The sequence below is a fragment of the Gadus chalcogrammus genome, chromosome 9 (assembly GCF_026213295.1).
Source record: "Gadus chalcogrammus isolate NIFS_2021 chromosome 9, NIFS_Gcha_1.0, whole genome shotgun sequence".
Taxonomy (NCBI): Eukaryota; Metazoa; Chordata; class Actinopteri; order Gadiformes; family Gadidae; genus Gadus; species Gadus chalcogrammus.
The window spans coordinates 25,727,982-25,746,359 of NC_079420.1; the positions used below are offsets into that span (position 1 = coordinate 25,727,982).

The window sequence follows — 18,378 nt, forward strand, 5'->3', positions numbered from 1 at the left end:
GGGGGTCATGACGCACTGTCCAGGTGGAAACGAGACGGATGGAAACCATCTGTATGAGGCAGAGAGATGCATGTGCAAACACACACACACACACACTCCATAAATGTGTGTGGCTGGAAGGTCGACCTCAAACCGTACTTGGTCTGTGGGTTTGTGTGTGTGTTCAGTTGCATGCGTGTGTGATGACAGATCTACATGGCTAGCAGGTACTGCTAAACCTTTCCAGGGAGGCAACTAAAGACCCTTAACAATGCAGAAATATGATCAAATAATACTCCATAAGCATGGCTTCGCATCCCCTCTCCCAGTACATCTCCTGGAGAGTCACCTCTCCTTCTGAGATTCCGTAGTTTATAAGTCAGTAATGTTTTTGTATTTAGCTTAGATCATAACAGTCTTTCTCTCTACACATGATTCATTGCAGCTGGGAAACGCTAACCTTCAGGGCTGCGACTTTAGCCTAAGCAAAGTCCTTATTATTTATTTGCACACAGAGTGCAATTAGGTTTATGTAACACACTGCACAACACTGTTTGTGTCTCGAGAAGGAAAGCTGAAGAGGCATCACTTCTTCCAGTGAGACTATCTGTAGTCTTTATCTTTATCTTTAGTCTTCGCTGCACTAATTTGCGGATGCAGAGATGAGTTCCCTCCATGCCGTTTTATTTCTCATTGCTGTGAACGACACTCACACTGCCCCCCCCTGCCCCCAGGCTGTCCTCGTGCCTTAAGACTGCTCCAGAGTCGGTTAATGAAGAATTAGTATTGAGCATTGGAGCACCGTGTCTACTGAAAGAACAGCCTGATATAGCGTCTGTCCCTCTGTCTGTCTCCTATTAAACCTCCATTGCTTATCCACTCCTCCATTATAGAACGGTTGAAGATGAGAAGATGTTTGTGTTTGTTTGAGAAGACTTGAGCTCTTTTTATAGACAGACAGATGCATCTAGACAGACACACCTAGACAGACATATGGACAGAGACATATAAGGGGCAGGCACACTCACACTTAAAATTGGGCTTTGTGCAATTGAAGTCTACGGTAATCCCAGTGAATATATAGTGACCAGTAGTAAATTGTGTGTGTGTGTGTGTGTGTGTGTGTGTGTGTGTGTGTGTGTGTGTGTGTGTGTGTGTGTTGTGTGTGTGTGTGTGTGTGTGTGTGTGTGTGTGTGTGTGTGTGTGTGTGTGTGTGTGTGTGTGAGAGACCCATGGATCCCTTGAGCAGTCAGCAGACGTGGTGGTGGTAGATCCGTGTACAGGCCTGCGATCATGCAGGAGCATTATGTGATCTGTGTGGCGAATTGCCCCCTTACCCAGGATCACAGACCCCCTTGTTATGGCCCTTATCATCCACTTCTTCCTCAAGTCAACTGATGCCTGGGGGTTGGGAAGTGACAGAATGGTCTGTCAGAATGCTTCTGCGTATTCCTCTTAATCCATCAGTAATGGTCCAGGGAAACAGATCCATTGGCCTTCCTGTTTGGTTTTGTGGTGCGTCGCCTTGCCCTGGAGCTAACACGTACACAAAGACACACACACGCACACACAGACACACATACACAAAGTCACACACACACAAAGAGGCAGACTCAGGCGGGCCTGTGGTGTGAACGCTGTAGGAGCACAGTCATGGTTTTAAACTACAATTTTCTCCTTCATTCATTTTCTTAATTTGCCCTCAAGTTTTAGCAGGCCCCTCCGAAGAGAGAGCTCTGATAGGTCTCCTCCTTTTATTTCTCATTTGCTTGCTTCCGAAAGCCAGGTTCTACTCTTATTTGTCTCCGTAGCTCACGTACAAGGGCCCCAGCCCCGTTGGCCCCTGTGTACGTCAGGCTCCTGGACAACAGGGGCCAACAGGGCCCTAGCCCTGGAGCCTGACGTACACAGGGGCCGCGCTGTTGAGACTTTTTTTAAACAAATGGTCCTCAGGCTCCCTGTGTCCTCCACACAGGAGAGAAAATGTTGTGCCATAGCGCACGCACATACACACACGCACGCACGCGTAGCCTGTCTAGTTTTGTTTTAGAGAGGTTCTGGTTGAGCCCCTTCCTATTCTGCTTCCCCTCCCAGACAGCTGATTACAAAACATCCTCACTTCACAGTCCAGGCCAGCGCCGTGTCTGCCTCAAACTGGAACCACATTAACGTTAACACGCACACTAACAAACAGGGGAAAACCTCTATACATAATATATCTCCAACCAAATATGTATGGTGGCTCAAACATGTCTGTGCAGATGCGGGCAACACCCACGCTGGGATAAAAACAGACAGACGCACAGACCTGCTGTTATGTAATAACAGCAGGTCTGTGCGTCTGCGTCTGTACATAGGGCCGGTCCACAAGGCCGGTCCACGGGGCCAGTCCATCTGGGTGACTCTCCAGGAGATGTACTGGGAGAGAGGATGGGAAGCCATGCTTATGGAGTATTATTTTATCATATTTCTGCATGTAAAGGGTCTTTAGGCTCTTTCCTCTTCCTGCCTTTGTTTCCTCCTTCAGTCCGATCATGACTCACGGTCCTCAGAGTGGGTGTTAGTGGAAGCGTCTGGGTTTAGTATTAGTGTGTAATTGTAGTAATTGTCTATATCTGGGAGGACAGCTGCCCTGGATATTCTTCTATTTTTAGGCTGCTTTAATTCTTAAATTGATGTGAATAAATGAATTGTCCTTCAATAACAATGCTACCACGAAGAGACAATAAACATTAAGTCATTTGCTCACCCATCTCCACTAGAATCTCCTTGTGTATTTACACCTTTCCCTTCCCCACTCTGAAACTCTGCATGCTGGGGTCGGTCTGCTTCGAACGAGAACCGGGAGAGTCTTTACAGGGGGGGCACCAGACCGCTTACACTAAACAAAAACTAGGCCATCAAGAAGTGCACCATAAAACATGGTATGGTTGAGTTAAAACACAACTGTGTCCTCTTGGATGATATTAAAATCCTCTAGATTTAGTAGCACTGGCCTGTACCATTTTTTGGGGAGATGTGCCACCCCCACCCAGGCATGGAACCCCAACCCGGACACGCCACCCCCACCCGGACATGCCACTGTGATGCCAGCTCTTCTTGCGCTTTAGGTGTATGTGTTTAGGAGTGCGTGTGTTTAGGTGTGTGTGTGTTTAGGTGTATGTGTTTAGATGTGTGTCTTCATCCTCTTGTGTCTTCCAAGGAGAACAACCTGGATTGGTTCCCACGGATGCGAGCCATGTCGTTGGTGAGCAGTGAAAGCGACGGGGAGCAGAACGAGATGCGCGGCCTGCAGGAGAAGCTGGTTGGGACCATCACCCTGGTGCTGCAGCTCTCAGGGCAGCTGGCGGAGCTCAAGGAGCAGGTAGGCGCCCTCAGAGGAACCCTCTCAGTCTGAGCCCCGCCCACAACGGCCGCAAAGGATCTGCAGAATGGGAGATGATGCATAAGGTGCCAAGTCAGCTGGTTAAATATAGGACCCCCCCTGGACAAAATGTAACTGAGTTGGTTTCCTTTAGTGAGTTGGTTTCCTTTAGTGAGTTGGTTTCCTTTAGTGAGTCTGTTTCCTTTAGTGAGTTGGTTTCCTTTAGTGTGGTGGTTTCCTTTAGTGTGGTGGTTTCCTTTAGTGAGTTGGTTTGCTTTAGTGAGGTGGTTTGCTTTAGTGAGTTTGTTTCCTTTAGTGAGTTGGTATCCTTTAGTGAGTTGGTTCCCTTTTGTGAGGTGGTTTGCTTTAGTGAGTTGGTTTGCTTTATTGAGGTGGTTTGCTTTAGTGAGGTGGTTTGCTTTAGTGAGTTTGTTTCCTTGAGTGAGTTGGTTTCCTTGAGTGAGTTTGTTTCCTTGAGTGAGTTGGTTTCCTTTAGTGAGTTGGTTTGCTTTAGTGTGTTGGTTTCCTTTAGTGAGTTAGTTTCCTTTAGTGCTGTGCTGCCCTCTTAGCAGGTCTTCCTCACAGACATCTTTAATCTCTTTTAAATCTTTAAAAGAGATTATATTGCCCCTACAGCGCCCCCTCCTTTTGCCCCTACATATTGCCCCTACATATTGCCCCTGCAGCGTCCCCTCCTCTTGACTGACTCTCAGGAGTATAGTGACTAGAGGGCTATAGTGACTGAAGGGCTGTTTTGGATGACTTGCGTATTTCTCTCTGCCTGCAGTAACACGAGGCGTCACCTGCCTCTCCTGCATGTGATTCCAGTCACACACCAATTGTTCCCTTTTCACATGGAAGTGCAGCAAAACAAAACTAGCAAACAGGAGTTCTCCAGAGTGTGACCATCACATGCCCATAAGACTGCGGTACAGCAGTGAGGGCCCACAGCCCCAGTAGGTAATCCTCTTCTGGTTCCACCGGATCCACCATCTTGGCTATTCGCTAGCTGAGCTTCTGCCTTCAGTTCCCCACTAAGCTAGCGTTTGGAACCAAGATGGCTGCTAGATGAAGAGCACATGGATGTTCCTCTGGGGGAGGGGTTCCTCAGTCGGCAGTAGTCAGATCCCCAGATATCTCACAGCACGTGGTGGGATAATATTGCCGTCTGGCTGCTTAGCAGAACACTGATGGTTGCTTTAGGACCTGTGTGTGGGTGTGGTTTAATCCAATGGATTGATTGATTGAATGGACTTGATCCTCTCCCTCTACCTCCACAGATGACCGAACAGAGGAAGAACAAGCAGAGGATGGGCTTCCTGGGCACTCCTCAGGGCACCACCAACAACAACCATCACCACCACATCCCGGCCCACTGAGGGGGGAAGGGGTCAAGGCCACGGAGGAAGGCACCACTTTAGACCCTGGTCTGTCTCGGCCTACAGGGGAGGTTGACTTGTAGACAAAGCCCAGGTTATGCTGCAGCCAGGCGTAAACCTACATTGTGACCGCTCTCGTGTAAGGGATCAGAAACCACTGACCCAACAAATACTTTTTACGTTCACTTGGAACTAACGTATGTGAGATGTGCCTAAGGGCCGTTGCTGTGAACATTCATTCCTTCAACGTGTTTTGAGATGCGTTCAAGACCGCAGGAGTGGCACGGAAGCACTCTGATCTCTCTCATGCTTCTCGGCAAGCGAGCTCCATGGTGCAGACACATCCGTCAGTGTGTTGGTGGGCCAGGGGTTCCAGGGGGGGGTTAAGGGGTCCAGAGGGGGGTTAAGAGGTCGAGGGAGGGATTAAGTTGTTAGGTAGGGGTTAAGTTAAGGGGACTGGTCCTGCTCCAGCAGCCCTCCATGAGGGAGGATCCTGTTGAGCCCCTCTGTCTGGCTGTCCGCCTGCGCTGCCTGTCTGTCTGCCCTGTCTGTCTGTCCGTCTGCCCTGTCTGTCTGTCCGTCTGCCCTGTCTGTCTGTCTGTCCTCTCTGTCTGTCCCGTCTGTCTGCCCTGTCGGTCTGTCTCTCTGTCTGTCCTGTTTGTCTGCCCTGTCCGTCTGCCTTTATAAGTGCTTGGTGTCAGGATGCTGAGATGCTGATCAGTTGTGGAAAATGGAGATTAAACCGGAGTTTGAGGATTTTATCATAAAGAATGTTTTGTGTTTTTCTTTAGTATTCTGCCTTGCGCTTTAAAATTAACAATCGGTCTCTACTGTTTGGGAGTTGACTTTCCTAAATAATAATAATGATAATAAATACAGATGTTTAACAAAAAACTGGAGATGATCATGATGCCTTTACTGAACCAATTTATTTTACTTTTTATAGACTTTTACAAAGCATATGAAACGCCTGAACATATGCATTAAAGTATCTTATCATGTGTGGAACTTACTTGAAAGGCCTTTCTGTGGTAAATCAAATAGTTGGTACAAACGGTATGATTTTGTGTTCTTAATTACAGCAGACATACTTGTGAAGAGCGATACTGTAAAGATTAAATGCTTTGTTTGCTCATCTGGTGTACATCAACCTGATGTTCTTCTGCCCAGAGACATGGTGGAATCTTGTACAGCCAAATAGCTTAGTTAGCCCATGTTGCCTTCTGTAGAACAAAGTATATCATAGTCTGTTTTTATGTTCTCAAATGCTCTATTGTAATAAAGAAAACATTTGACATACAAAACTACTCGTCCAATTAGTGCTTGGAGAACGACAACAAACAAAAGTTTGGATGTACATTATGAGATTAGGCTGGCTTTGCCTGTTTTGTTAATAATGCAAATAACCTCAAATGACTTTCTCCCATTTATTACCTATTAGCCGTGATTACTTAAGGTTAACCTTTTTGTATTGAGTCATGTTCAGCATGTTAACAAACGGAAGAGAATGGTCTTGTTCTGCTCAGACAAGAACAAGAATGGTCTTGTTCTTTTCTGGGGTTCGTTTTGTATGATCCTGGTACTTTCAAGTGTGGATGAGAAATTAGTTATGAAGGAAACGTCATGATTTTCCAACCTGGAACCTACCTTCTGATTATTTTGGGTTGAAGGGACTGATGCAATGCAAGTTGATGAAATGGGTCCAGTATCTAGTGAAAATGGGCTGTGATTTTCTCCTTTGGAGCAGTAGCGACCATCAATGTTCACATCCTCTAGAGGTGACGTTTTTTGCCTCTGCTCAATTATATCACATCATGGAAATTATTTTACAGAGAAATAAAACGCGTTTCTTAATTTCACCTGTTGTATTGTGTCTCGTTCGAGGAGTCTTGTAAGAACTGAGGTCTTGCAAGAGCTGAGATCTTGTCTTGTAAGGGTTGACTTGTTGCTGGAAGAGAGCAGTGAAACGAGACCTCGAGGGACAACAAAATCCTACACCTAAAATGATGTCAACTTGTAGGAAAATAGGGTCCAGGTTGAAAAGTCCAGGTACATTTAAAGGACAAAGGTTTTCCTTCGTGTGTGTGTGTGTGTGTGTGTGTGTGTGTGTGTGTGTGTGTGTGTGTGTGTGTGTGTGTGTGTGTGTGTGTGTGTGTGTGTGTGTGTGTGTGTGTGTGTGTGTGTGTGTGTATATAGTAAGTTCCCCTTGTGACAGCTGGCATGTGACTTTCAGTGTCTGACTGTGAGACTCAAAGGTCACATGATTCGCCGTCGCTCCACCCCTGCAGCCAACAGGAAACACAGTGCTGTGTGGAGCCACGCCGTGTGGCGGCGTGTTACACCTCACCTTTAGCAGAGACCACTCGCACGTCCCAGCACAAATGCTGTCTGTTGTAAATGCAGGTCACACATGCCTTTCTCTTCGTCATGAACAAGCGAGCCCGTTGTCAGTTCTTAGGCAACGACATAGGCCCCGAGTTCCACTTCATTCAAGTACCTGCCTCAACTCTAAAGTAGATGTGGAACATCTCATGAGTCCAGCAATGTGAATGCACAGAGCGGTGGGACGGACTCTAGACGGGGGTCTCTAGACTAGTCTCTAGACTGGTCTCGGGGCTCTCTAGACGGGTCTCAAGGGTCTCTAGCCTGGTCTCTAGACTGGTCTCGGGGGTCTCTAGACGGGTCTCAAGGGTCTCTAGCCTGGTCTCTAGACTGGTCACAGGGGACTGTAGACGGTTCTCTAGACGGTTCTCTAGACGGGTCTCAAGGGTCTCTAGACGGGTCTCTAGACGGGTCTCAAGGGTCTCTAGACGGGGGTCTCTAGACGAGTGTCTCTAGGCTGGTCTCTAGACTGGTCAAAGGGGTCTCTAGACGGTTCTCTAGACGGGTCTCTAGACGGGTCTCTAGGGTCTCTAGACGGGGGTCTCTAGACTGGTCACAGGGGTCGCTAGACGGTTCTCTAGACGGGTCTCAAGGGACTCTAGACGGGTCTCTAGATAGGTCTCTAGGGTCTCTAGACGGGGGTCTCTAGAATGGTCACAGGGGTCTCTAGACGGTTCTCTAGACGGGTCTCAAGGGTCTCTAGACGGGTCTCAAGGGACTCTAGACGGTTCTCTAGACGGGTCTCTAGACGGGGGTCTCTAGACAGTTTTCTAGACGGGTCTCTAGATGGGTCTCGGGGGGTCTCTAGACGGGGGTCTCTAGATGGGTCTCGGGGGTCTCTAGACGGGGGTCTCTAGACGGGTCTGAAGCTGAATTTCTCATTTGATCGCATCCAACTTCTGCTTGTTTGAATAAACCTGGGGTGAATGTGTGTGTGAGCAGAACAGTCCGGCTGTCAGTCTGGGTACTCCTTCTTAAACTCTACCCCCCTGTGTAGTCCGAGTCCTCTTTGCCCTTTGACACAGAAGCCCTCCAACAACAAACTGGCTTCAGGAGTCTTCTGAATGCAGCCTCTGGAGCTCATGAAACCAAGCTCGAACCTTGGCAGGCGCCGTTAGGGTCATGTTTACAGGGTTAGGGTTCACAATTGTTGTGATGTTTCTTTGGTGAGCTGTGTCACACTGTTCAAACCCTCGGCACCCTCTCTTTCCCACCCAGCACCTCTCAATTGAACATGAGCAGGAGACGCAGAGCTGTTGAGATGTGATTGTCCCTCAAACTACAGGCTGATTTACTTTCAACCCAATTAAGATAATTATGAATATAATAACATTGAGATTGAAAACATTGACATTATCTGTTCATCATGAGGGTCGGTTGAACAGAGAAAGTTTACGAGCCATCACTAGTTGCGTCGTTAAAAACAGACAAGCAGTTTTATACGTGGAAGATGAAGCCTATTTAAGGTATATTATTGAACATATTAATTACCATCCGCTATCCCTCTTTAATGTAAAAAATACAATAGCCATGATATTTCACAAAAAGGCGCTTTATTTACACAATTGTTTCCATCCTTTCTCCTGTAAAGGTGAGCTTCACAATATATGCAATGGTATCAAAGCTACTGATATACTAAAGCATTGCTCCAATCTGTAGTAAAATACAACTCAATCCAAACCAATAAGCATTGAACCAGCTCCAAGGGGACCCCCCCCCCCCCCCCACCCTCACCCCATCCAGGGCAGGACGTTAGACCTTCTGCCACTGCTGGGCGTCAGAGGAGCCGGCCTGCACGCCAGAGAAGAAGACCTGGTAGCGGTGCTTCCACATGATGAAGGTCCCGGCCACGCAAACCACCGCCTGCAGCATGTTCAGCACGATCTGGACCAGGAAGTAGGCTGGGAGCGTCCCCGTGACCACCGCACACTCGCCCACCTCCTGGTAGCTGAAGGTGCGGGCGATGGGGTCTTCGGGGTCCAGGGTGCACACGCAGTCCCCCTGGCCCACCGGCCTGCAGTGGAGGCTGCTGGCCTGGGCGTAGTGGTGGGCAGCGAACGCTATGACCAGCACGGAGACGACCAGGCCGACGGCACACAGGATCAGGTAGAGCAGCTGTGGGGAGGAAGGGTTACTCAGTAGGCTGATGGCCGCTGCTTATGGGAGTGGTCACAGGAAGGATTCAGTACCTGCTCTTCTACAAGCCCATACCTCCAACACCCTCTTCTGCTTAAAGAGGAAATTGTGAAATTGTGTAATAACATTGAGGTGTTCGATCCCATTGTTTTGTTGTGTAGCCCAGCAGACCGCTGATGGGACCCGACCCGAGACCGTGGCCCTAGTCTGACCCCATAACCCCCTGCGTGTGACAAATTAAAAAGACAAGCGGGTATTTATGCAATCACACAATCCCCATTGCACCAAACACATTTAACCTTCTACTTAAGGACTTTCTAGCCAAAAGGACATTTTCTGAATATTTGATGGCTGGCTGGTGATCATATTTCTAAACATTAAATCCACTGATATGGTTAAACTGCTGGTATTAATCAATAAATGCACGAGGAGCAGACCTTTACACCCATAAACATTTAGCAATTACCAATTTATATATTTTGGAAGGTGGAGAAGGTAAAGAGAAACTGTGCGACACTGATTGGATTATTAAGATGCGTGTATACACCTTACTACTACTACTTCTACTACTACTACTACTACTCTTCGTCCTCTATGGGACATAAGGCTTCAATGAGCACTCTCCATTCCACTCGGCCCCTGGCAGTATGTTGGGCCTCTCCCCAGGACAGGTTTATCTGTTTCAGCTCTTGTGTCACAGTTCTGCGACAGGTGGTTTTTGGCCTCCCAGGTTTTCTTTTGCCTGGTGGGGTCCATCTTAAGGCGACCTTTGGTCCTGCTTCATCCTCAACACATGTCCTAGCCATCTCAGGCGTAATCTCCTTGGTGATGCTCCGGCTTCCCATTTGTTTTCTCATTAGGCCAAAAGATCTGGCATATTCGTCGGAGGCATCCATTATGGAACACTTCCACTCTCCTCATGTCTGTTTTGACCACCCGCCAGCTCTCTGAACCGTGCAACAGATACAACTTTACATTGGATTTGAATAGGAGCATCTTTGTTTTAATGCTGTATTGTTTTGATCTCCAGATGGGACGGAGTTGGCGGAAGGCACCCTGAGCCTTTCCCAGCCTTGCTTTGATGTATTTTGATGCCCCGCTGTCCTTGCTGATTAGACTGCCCAGATAGGTTAAAACTTCCACAAACTCAAGTGGTTCCTCATTAACAAGGATGGGTGCTGTGGGGATGGAGTGGACACACATCCCTTCTGTTTTGGAAGTGTTGATACTGAGCCCAACTTTTCTGGCAAAGTTATGTCAATGGCTGTCTCCATCAGGTTAAGAAGGACTCTGCAGAACACCTTGCTTGGAAGAGATAGAAGGGTAATTCCACTCCAGTTTTCGCAGTTCTTAGTGTTGCCTTTCTTGACAATAATACCTTTGGACCAGTCTTCAGGGATGGTGTCAGTGTTTAAAATGTTCTGAAATATTCTATGTTAAATTTATAACTGTCTGACCAGTTCTGTGTGACTGAGTTCTTGAGGCATTTAAAATGGGATAATGGAATACAGGCACACTTGGCAATTCTATTATCGAACAGTGCCCTCGTGAAGGTTCTTGGGTTTGAATGGCTGTATGGTAACCACTACTAAACCTGTCCTGCTGCTTCCACTTGGCTCCATGAAAAACAATAATGGGCTTAAATGAACTGTCTTCAAATGCATCTGCACGCATTGCACAGCCAATACGGTGACACGTTAAAGTCCCATATGGACATCGGTACTGATAGTCTGTCTGGACAAGAGGGAATCTTTATAAACATATGTTGCCTAAGAGCGCCGTATCGCTGGTGCCTGATCAAAATCTAGATGGCTCTCCCTGCAGAGACACATGGAGGCGGTAGTCATGCCAACGCTATAGCAAACCAAAGCAGCCAAGCGGTGCGTCCTGTACAATATGTTTTTCCTTCCTTTTCCTTTTTTCAGCAATCCATCCTGATAAACATTCAACCGAGAGCCACATGTGGTTGGTTAACCGGCCCCTCGTCCCAGGATGTGGTGATGGTTACCTTGGCAATGAACTGCTTGGTGGTCCTCTCCTCTGGCACATAGGTGATGCAGTACAGGACGAAGCCCACCATGGAGGTTAAACACAGCTGTACACAAGACAGCAGAAGGTTCATTCTGTTATTGACCACTGTGGTGTCTCTGTAACATGCTGTTGCTGCCATTAAAGCCTCTAATGGAGTAGGACTATTGAGCATTAAATTGTCATCTGATTACATTAGGACACTATGGCAAACCGGGATGGAATAATATGCATACTCATTGTAAGACACAAGGTATGCTGTCTCTGTTTCCCCCCACAAACACACGCACACAAACACACACACACACACGCACACGCGCACGCGCACGCGCACGCGCGCACACACACACACACACACACACACACACACACCACACACACACACACACACACACACACACCACACACACACACACACACACACACACACACACACACACACACACACACACAAACACACACACACGCGCTTCTATCTCTGGTGGAATTGGAGTCTTGTGACCACCGTGCCCTCTTTCATTCTGTTCTACGGCCCTGGACTATAAGAAGAGTTCTGTCACTCTCCATCTGAATCCCATGAGCATCTCAGTCCACTACAGTTTCTGCACATGTTTGTTTTGTCCATGTTGATATAATGTAAATCATATATATATATATTTATTTGTGAGTGCAATGTTTTTATTTATTTTCACGGAAGAATACTGGAGCATATAATTATTGTATCGTATAGATAAAGTCCACAAGTGTATGAAGCAAATCTCTCACTGCTGTTGTGAAGAGTATGAATTGGTAACTATTTTTTTATGTTGATTTTTTTAGCAGATTTGATTATCACACTAAGAAAGTCTAAAACACTCAGTAGATCGAGCCAACACCACAGACTGCAGTGTAGGTTCAAGCGACTGGGAGTTGACGGATATTTGAAAAGGCACACAGCCAACAGAATGAAACAAGGAGCAGAGGAGCCAAACTCTCCCAGCTGTCCCCAGAACAGCGATCTACAGAGTTACCATGCAACCTTCTCACCCAGCCACAACGTACACGGAGTCAGTCAGTTTAGGTCTAATTTCCTTTACGTGGCTATTGGTTGTGCCTCTCCACACCCGCGCACACACACACACACACACACACACACACACACACACACACACACACACACACACACAGATCAGAGTGTGTGGCGATGTGTTGAGGAGGAGCTTACGATGATCCCGGCCCAGTGGGGGGTCTCCCTGGCGCTGAGGGAGCTGCAGGCGGCCAGCGTCAGGAAGGCCACCACGGCGGTGCTCAGGCCCAGCAGCAGCTGCAGCGCCGCCACCAGGAGGGGGAAGCGGCAGCCGCAGCAGGGGGGCGACTCGGCCGTCCCAGGACGCTCCTCCTTTTTCTGGAAGATGGGCCTCTTGTCCTTCTTGTTGTCGTCCGACGAGCCCCTCTCCCCCTGGCCCATGTTCGATGTCTGACCCTGGCGCTGAAGTCTTCAAACTACAGCCTCCACGCCCACTCTGTTCCCCTCTCTCTCCTTACTGTGACCTGCTGTTGGGGGTTATGTTGTGGGTCCTCTGGTTCCTTCTCTTGTTGTTGTTGTCTCTTGTTGTTTTGTGTGTGTTGGTGAGTGTGTCTCAGACCCAGACGCCCTTGTCTGTTTCTGCTGCCGCTCTCTCCGACTCTCTCCCACACTCGGACTCAGAGGCTGTTGGGGCCAGGAAAAGAATGGTGAACTAATAGGGAAAACATTTGGCTTGGATTTCCTGAGCAGCTCCAGTGCCACATATAGCAGAGCAGGGGGGGTGCTGGGGCAGGAGGAGGAGAGGGGGGACACAGAGGGGTACTCCGACATACCAGGGCCTGCGCTCTGGAACAAGAAGCTTTAGTTCTGCATAGAGTTGATCCACAGGTACGGGGTGAAGACCTCCTAAAGCAGTGGGGACTGTTCCTACGGTCAGGACATTGGAACAACACGGAGAAGAACACGCTGCAGGCCACGGGAAGTCACATGATTTAGAAAAAGAAGTAATCTATGATCATGAGACTTGAAGAGATATTACGCTTTTTAATCCGCTATGAAGATAATAGAAAGGCGTGGAAATGGCTGAAAAAGGCTGACTTATTGTGGCAGATTGTTTTTTAAAGTAGGCCTATATATATATAAAAAAGGATATTTCACAAATACGTGAACAAAACATCCACATATGAATATTGTAAATATTTAAAGTACATTATTTTAGCAACATATGATATATTAAAAAAATGATAAAAGTAAAAGGTATTCAGAGGTCATCAGACAGGAGGTCAACCATGAAGAGGGGTTCATGTGATGAAGAGGGTTTATGTGATGAAGAGGGTTTATGTGATGAAGATGATTCATGGGATGAAGATGATTCGTTTGATGAAGATGGTTCATGTGATACCTGAAAGGGATTCATGTGAGGATTGAGGATGATTGATGTGATAGCCTACTTCATTTGATAATTGAAGAGGATTCATACCTGCATGCGTGCGTGGAGACTTGATACCTGACAGACTTCATGCGCTCGGTGGGTGAACAGGGAACTGCCGCGCACGTGTCTGAGCCACACGGCGGGCGTCATGGTTACTGACGACGCGTTCTGAAGGGGAGCTGCCGGCCGTGTTCTGAGGGGAAACCATCCAGCTCCTAAAACATCAGACTCACATACTTAGGATTGTATATGATAAACTCGTATTCAAAATACTGGTTTTAATACCCAGGTGAAAACTTATCCTTTGCCTTAAAATTTTCCTGCACGCTTACTTTTCCTACACTTTCTCCTCGAATGAAATCAGAACGACTTGAGCTGAATGAGATAGTGGTGCATCTATAGGGTGGAGTAATCCCAGTGGTGGTGGTGGTGGTGGTGCTGTTAGTGCTGCTGTTAGTGCTGGTGGTGCTGCTGCTGCACCGTGCAAGCGACGCGCTGCACGTGAGTTGGAATCTATTCCTGCCGGGGTCGCGCGTGCGCTCTAGCCACCGCGCGGCTCCGCCAAGCGGCGTGAGGGAGGAAGCGGCCGTCAGTGTGAATCACGGAGCCGCGGGAGGAGGTCGCTGTACGCAATATCTCCGACACAGGCTAGATCTGGATCAGAGACAATCCACCATCACAACTTATGGATGACAGGATCCTGCGACTGGAGGAAAGACAGTTCATGGAGCACACCGACTTCTTAGGGTTGGTGACGATTTGTCTATTTATACACTTGATATCACTTTAGTGTGTGTGTGTGTGTGTGTGTGTGTGTGTGTGTGTGTGTGTGTGTGTGTGTGTGTGTGTGTGTGTGTGTGTGTGTGTTTGTGTGTTTTCATATACTAATGGAACGCCTTGTCTCCTCAGGATGGAGTACCCCTCTCTCTACATCTGCAAGTCGAAGAGGGCGATGAAGCGGGAGGATGGCGGGAAGGTGCGCTATGGATCTGCACCCTATTCTGTGTGATGGGTGCTCCTCTCTTACTCCGCTCTGTGTGATGGGTGCTCCTCTCTCACTCCGCTCTGTGTGATGGGTGCTCCTCTCTCACTCCGCTCTGTGTGATGGGTGCTCCTCTCTCACTCCGCTCTGTGTGATGGGTGCTCCTCTCTCACTCCGATTTGTGTGATGGGTGCTCCTCTCTCACTCCTCTAACTCCGCTCTGTGATTGACAGGATGCCTATAAGTTGCCCCACCGGCTGATCGAGAAGAAGCGGAGGGACCGGATCAACGAGTGCATCGGCCAGCTGAAGGACCTGCTGCCGGACCACCTCAAGCTGGCGGTGAGGAGCTTCTCTCTGCTAAATCATCTGGACTCCGGTTACCTGTCTATATTAACTAAAACATGAATGTAATATCCCTGTAGACCCTGGGCCATCTGGAGAAGGCGGTGGTTCTGGAGTTAACGCTGAAACATCTGAACGCATTGACTGCAGTCACAGAGCAGCAGCACCACAAGATCATCGCCTTACAGAGCGGTGAGCTGTGTGTGTGTGTGTGTGTGTGTGTGTGTGTGTGTGTGTGTGTGTGTGTGTGTGTGTGTGTGTGTGTGTGTGTGTGTGTGTGTGTGTGTGTGTGTGTGTGTGCAGTCCCTCTAACGTCGTGCATCGTGTCCAAATAGGTGATCAACCGATGAAGTCTTCGATCCATGCCGATCTGGATGCTTTCCAATCCGGGTTTCAAGCGTGCGCCAAAGAAGTTCTGCATTACCTGAATAAGTTCGAGAACTGGTCGAGCCGCGAGCAGAGATGCACGCAGCTCGTCTGCCATCTGCATGCGGTGCTGGCGCAGCTCCCGCCCGCCGGAGGAGCGCCGCCCAGGGGTGGCACGCAACCGGAGCTGGACGCGCACAGAGTCGACGGACAGGGCGACGCACAGGCCGACGGACAGGCCGACGCACAGACCGACGCACAGGCCGATGGACAGGCCCACTGCGTGCCCGTCATCCAGAGGACCGGGGAGCTGAACGAGAACGACACGGACACGGACAGCGGGTACGGGGGGGAGGCGGACAAAAACCACGGCGCCAATAAAGGATGCGAGCGCGCGGCGAAGGCGCAGGGGGGACACCGTGCGGTTAAGATCAAACAGGAGTTTGGAGACGATCGGGTGGCCAAAAAAACCAAGACAAGCTTTTCTGTGAACGGGCTGGTCGGGGCAGACCCCTCCAGACCGGACCTGGCGCTCATGAGTTCACTGATGGGACTACCTGGCGTGGGACAGCATGCGCCGTTCTGCGTGCCTTTCTACTTCATCAACCCGTCCGCCGCCGCGTCCTACATGCCTTTTTTCGATAAAAGCAACCTTGACAAATACGCGTACCCAGCGGCGGCGGCAGCGGCAGCCGCGGCCGCTCTGACAGCCCCGTTCCCTTGGCTCTACCCCGGGATACCCGGGATACCCGCTGGGCACGCCGCTGCGGCAGCAGCCGCGACCGCGGCGGCGTGCGCGGGTATCCCGGGTCTGTCTGCAGAGAAGCGTGCCAACCCGGGGAGCTTCTCCCTCTCCCGGGACCCTCAGTCCCCCGACAGGGAGGCGGAGTTGTGCTCACCTGACGACGGAGAGGAGGGTCACGAGAGCGAGGATGATGAGGGTCGTGATGACTGTGGTGATGAGGATGATGATGATGATGATGTTGATGATGATGATGTAAGAGACATGTCCAATGAGACCAAACTCACATAATCCTTTACGCGCGGTCTCTGTGCTTGTACAACTGGCACCTTTGTTTGTGAAGCCTGTTAATCTGTGCGTTCTGCTTAAAGAAGTGATCTATTCTTGTTGTTATTAAGCTTATTTTAAGCGACTACTTTTAAGATACATTTTCACAGTGGAATTTATCATATCTTCAGAAAGCAGGGGACATTTATGATAGCGCGTGCCTTTTGCACCTATTAATCATTTTTAATGATAATCGACAATGATTGATTTACCAATAATGTCTGTAATTTTCCTTGGGGCACATTGTACTTATTTTGCTTTCTTGGACTATGAAACATTTTGGCTTAAACGCCGCCAGACCTCAGACTGAACCGAGCTTAACAACTGTCCCTGGATCTGTCCCCTTATCTTTTCTTTCATCCATGTCCCTGGATCTGTCCTTTCACCTTGTCCCTGAATCTGTCTTTTATATCCATAACCCTGATCTGTCCCCTGATCTGTCCTTGATGACTATGTCCCCGGATCTGTCTCTGTCCCTGTCCATTGTCGGTGGCGCTGCAGCTGCCCTTCTACACGGCCCTCCTAATGAGATTCTTATCGACTGGAAACTTGTTTTATTCATGAAAATGTAAATATGATGCAGTATGGAAAGTGTTAAGAAAGTGTCAGGCCAGAGTATACCTCACGCTGCCCTAGGGGCCTCCTGTTCTGATACGCCCCACAGCTCAGAGAGATGGACATGGGTTTTCTTTAAAGATCTAGGCGTAACTTTCAAGGTTAGGCCAGACGTTCAAAGTAGAGTCTCCATGACCAGCAGAGAGCTGAACCTTTCTCCACAGACTGCAGTGAGCTATACCTCCATGAAGCAGGACAGCGGATAGCACTTTAAACAACCTTTTATATTGAATGTACATGTATTTTCCCAGCGGTTGAGGTTTGTATGTTGGACGAACTTTAATCTTTGAGAGGTGAATTGCACTTTTCTCTGCCTTTGAATACCTCCCAGCCCCCTTCAAATCAAAGTACTTTTATATATCAACACTATATAAATGTATATTTAAGTCTTGTTTATAGAAAACAATTGTTTAAACCTTGTCTTTCTGTATGAGAAGTTACTAATTGCGTCTCTGGCTGATGAGCGGGGGCCAAAAGTGTTCTGGCCTCTAGAGGAACACCTCGGAGTATGGGAGACAGAGGACTCCCGGGTTATGATCAAAATATCCACAGCATTGCTGCAAATATGAATGTTATTATGACCTGTTCCCTGAACATTTTGCCCATGTTTCCTTGAAGGCCTCTCCTCTCGTGAGGCGCTCATTAAGTTCTCCTGAAATTAGATGAGGGTTTATCTCATGGTCATGTCATCGCTTCTGTATTCTGTTCTTTTTCTTCCTTTCTGCCTCAAATCTGCCCTATCCTCAATTGTTCTATAACGTGTTATTGTGTATTGTAAATAGCTTTTTGTGAAGACATCATGGACTATATACGTACTCTAAGTCCATGTTTAGAAGTATATGGATTTTTGAAACAGATTTGTCTTAGTATCTGCTGCACACTTTGGTTTATTCCCTACACATGAGTTGTTCTAAATTATTGCTAATGAATTATAAAATAAATATGAAAACCAAACTTTCGTTATGCCTTATTTTGTCATATTTTATGTCATCTTAACTCTCAGCACCCTTCATTAGCACCCTTATCTTAACTCTCAGCATCCTTCATTAACGCCATTACTTAACTCTCAGCACCCTTCATAAGGACCCTTATCTTAACTGTCAGGACCCTTCACTAACACCCTTATCTTAATTGTCAGCACCCTTCACTAACACCCTTACCTTAACTATTAAGACCCTTCATTAACACCCTTACCTTAACTATTAGGACCCTTCACTAACACCCTTAACTTAACAATTAGGACCCTTCAATAACACCCCTATCTTAACTATTAGCACCCTTCACTAACACCCCTAT

The 18,378-nt window shown here is 48.1% G+C and overlaps 3 protein-coding genes across 3 annotated transcripts in view; 2 read left to right on the top strand and 1 right to left on the bottom strand.

The window, feature by feature from the left end:
- Positions 1 to 6,779, top strand: part of itpr2 (inositol 1,4,5-trisphosphate receptor, type 2) — an 81,291-nt gene extending 74,512 nt beyond the window's left edge. The window contains exons 56-57 of the mRNA XM_056599035.1: positions 3,182 to 3,343; positions 4,624 to 6,779. Of these exons, the coding sequence (XP_056455010.1) occupies positions 3,182 to 3,343; positions 4,624 to 4,722 (261 nt within the window). The 3' untranslated portion in view covers positions 4,723 to 6,779. The remainder of the gene's footprint in view (positions 1 to 3,181; positions 3,344 to 4,623) is intronic.
- Positions 6,780 to 8,638: 1,859 nt separating this feature from the next.
- On the bottom strand, positions 8,639 to 13,040 carry sspn (sarcospan (Kras oncogene-associated gene)). The gene is made up of 3 exons (XM_056599036.1): positions 12,473 to 13,040; positions 11,249 to 11,335; positions 8,639 to 9,219 (listed from the first exon to the last, which is right to left on the bottom strand). The coding sequence occupies exons 1-3, from the start codon at positions 12,713 to 12,715 to the stop codon at positions 8,857 to 8,859; spliced, it is 693 nt and encodes a 230-aa protein (XP_056455011.1). The 5' UTR covers positions 12,716 to 13,040; the 3' UTR covers positions 8,639 to 8,856.
- Positions 13,041 to 14,314: 1,274 nt separating this feature from the next.
- bhlhe41 (basic helix-loop-helix family, member e41) lies at positions 14,315 to 18,082 on the top strand. Its single transcript, XM_056599042.1, has 5 exons — positions 14,315 to 14,453; positions 14,616 to 14,682; positions 14,922 to 15,029; positions 15,113 to 15,224; positions 15,368 to 18,082. The coding sequence occupies exons 1-5, from the start codon at positions 14,392 to 14,394 to the stop codon at positions 16,429 to 16,431; spliced, it is 1,413 nt and encodes a 470-aa protein (XP_056455017.1). The 5' UTR covers positions 14,315 to 14,391; the 3' UTR covers positions 16,432 to 18,082.
- The last annotated feature ends 296 nt before the right edge of the window (positions 18,083 to 18,378 follow it).